At 39.7% G+C, this 2,031-nt stretch overlaps 1 protein-coding gene across 1 annotated transcript in view; it reads left to right on the top strand.

Moving 5' to 3' along the window:
* The window catches only part of PDCD2 (programmed cell death 2), a gene marked incomplete in the record, with an annotated part of 8,759 nt that extends 7,079 nt beyond the window's left edge, over nucleotides 1-1,680 (top strand). Inside the window, 2 exon segments of the mRNA XM_014586397.2 lie at nucleotides 1,188-1,204; nucleotides 1,206-1,680. Coding sequence (XP_014441883.2) covers nucleotides 1,188-1,204; nucleotides 1,206-1,335 — 147 coding nt within the window.
* Between the last annotated feature and the right edge of the window lie 351 nt (nucleotides 1,681-2,031).

Below are 2,031 nucleotides of genomic sequence, written 5' to 3'. Positions count from 1 at the left end.
GAAAGGAAGGAGGAAGAAAGCAAGAAAACACCCCTCACTCCACAGGGCATGGTCACACTGCAATCCCTTCTCCATTTTTCCCTCCTTTTTAAAGTATTTGGTGCATACACACACAGGCATCTGGCGACTTTCTCAAGAAATAAGAATCTGAGACTTGAACTGCACCACTGGCCATGTGGGATCCAGCCACCTTCACCACCAGGCCACCAGCTGGCTCACGACATTTTAACTATGACTTCGCAGTGGGATAACCAGGACACTTAAAAAGTCTCACATTTTGGACTATTTTGGGTTTTGGATTACAGATGCTTAATCTGTACTTGTGTCTCTTAAAAAGTTTGCTTTTGACAGCTGTCAGTCTGCTAGTTTTCAGGCATGACTTATTGTCCTGATTTTTGTGATAATGAGTACTTAGTTTCTTACCATCCACACACTCCTCCACTAGAGTGATGTCATTATTTTTAGTATCTCATTATTTCCATAATTTTTAAATCATACTTTTTCTAATGCCACTAGATAAGGTCTTTTAATTTAAGAGCCCTTACGGTTTAATACTGGCTTCTGAATTTGTTAGAACTGATAAAAACATTAAATGTATTTTCCAAAGGAGGTGTTGGCATTAAAACCCATTTGGGTCAGGTGGACCCAAAGTCGAACACTAATCTTAGGAAGTTGTAGGTTTGTTTTATTGGTTAAAAAATAATTATAAGGAATATATCCAAAACTGCTTGGCTCTTAGTACCAAATCTCTCAATGCCTGAGATGAGGTGACAAAATCTGTACAAAGTAATTTCATATCATGGTAGATGTTCTTTTGTATTCATTACAACTAGTGATGTTTCTTGAATTGGAATAACAACTTCTGTTCAACTCTTAAATGACATAAAATAAAAGTTGGCCGAAAAGCTCTGTTTTGTGGCATATTAGCAATAAATAATAGTAATAATAATAATTAGGTGAGAGAACTCATGAACCAATCTTTTTCTCAAATGGAGGAGAAACACCAAACAGGTCAGATGAAGGAGAGAGGGGCTTTGATATTGCATAATATTTTTAGATTGTCCAGAGTTAACAGTATACGATACCTATTGTGTAGTCCTGCTACAATAGAGCCCGGAAGAGCAGTTCCGTTGAAAGATTGTGTTCCTGCCTTGAGCCCCATTCTCATCGTGTTACCCTCTTCTTAGGTCATGCCTCAGCTGCTGGGCTGACAGCCTGGGCAGGAGTGTTGACTGGGGCACCCTGGCGGTCTTCACATGTGCTGACAGCTGTAGCCTGGGCACTGGCTACACGGAGGAATTTGTGTGGAAGCAGGATGTAACAGATGTACCGTAAAGACATCTTAAAGCCTCAAAAAAAGTCACTGTGTATCTTGCAGTTCCATTTAAGGGAATCATTACAACAGATACGGGGGTATAAAATGCTTCTTGAGGTATGGGTCACAATATCTAATTAGTAAAACAAAAATGCCCAGTGATAGGGAATTATTAAATTTTATTGCACACACAGTGGAAGGCTACACAGACATGATTGTACACACCTATGTGGACACTAAATAAGATGAATTTGACTTGACCAGGATACCATTGTGGGTAGTATTCATGATGTGACCATTGCTTTGTAAAAATATTTATGAATGTTTATGAGTATGAAAATAAACCTGGAAAGATGTGTGAACTAGTGAACTAGTTACCTGTGAATGGTGGGACTGGTAAAACAATCTTTTTATTTATGTGTACATCTTTTTTCATCGCTCCAGGGTGGGTGCACTTGGGGTGGGAGGTCATGCTGCAGTCTCTTCTCCATTTTTCTATCCCGTCAGGATTGGGGGACACACATGTACATGACCTGGCTTTTGGGGCAGGTTTTCCAAACCACTGAGACTGAGATTCAAACCCAAGTTGGCTGAGTGGGACCCAGCTCCCATAACCATTAGGCTATGGGCCATCCTGCTTACATGTATGTTTCTATTTGGGTATTATACCTAATTAAGTCAAACCACTTCAATAAAAGCAGAGCATTTTTTCCACT

Source organism: Tupaia chinensis, unplaced genomic scaffold (assembly GCF_000334495.1).
Source record: "Tupaia chinensis unplaced genomic scaffold, TupChi_1.0 Scaffold000132_1, whole genome shotgun sequence".
Taxonomy (NCBI): Eukaryota; Metazoa; Chordata; class Mammalia; order Scandentia; family Tupaiidae; genus Tupaia; species Tupaia belangeri.
Note: the sequence above shows the minus strand (reverse complement) of the source record. Positions and strands in the feature narration are given on the sequence as shown.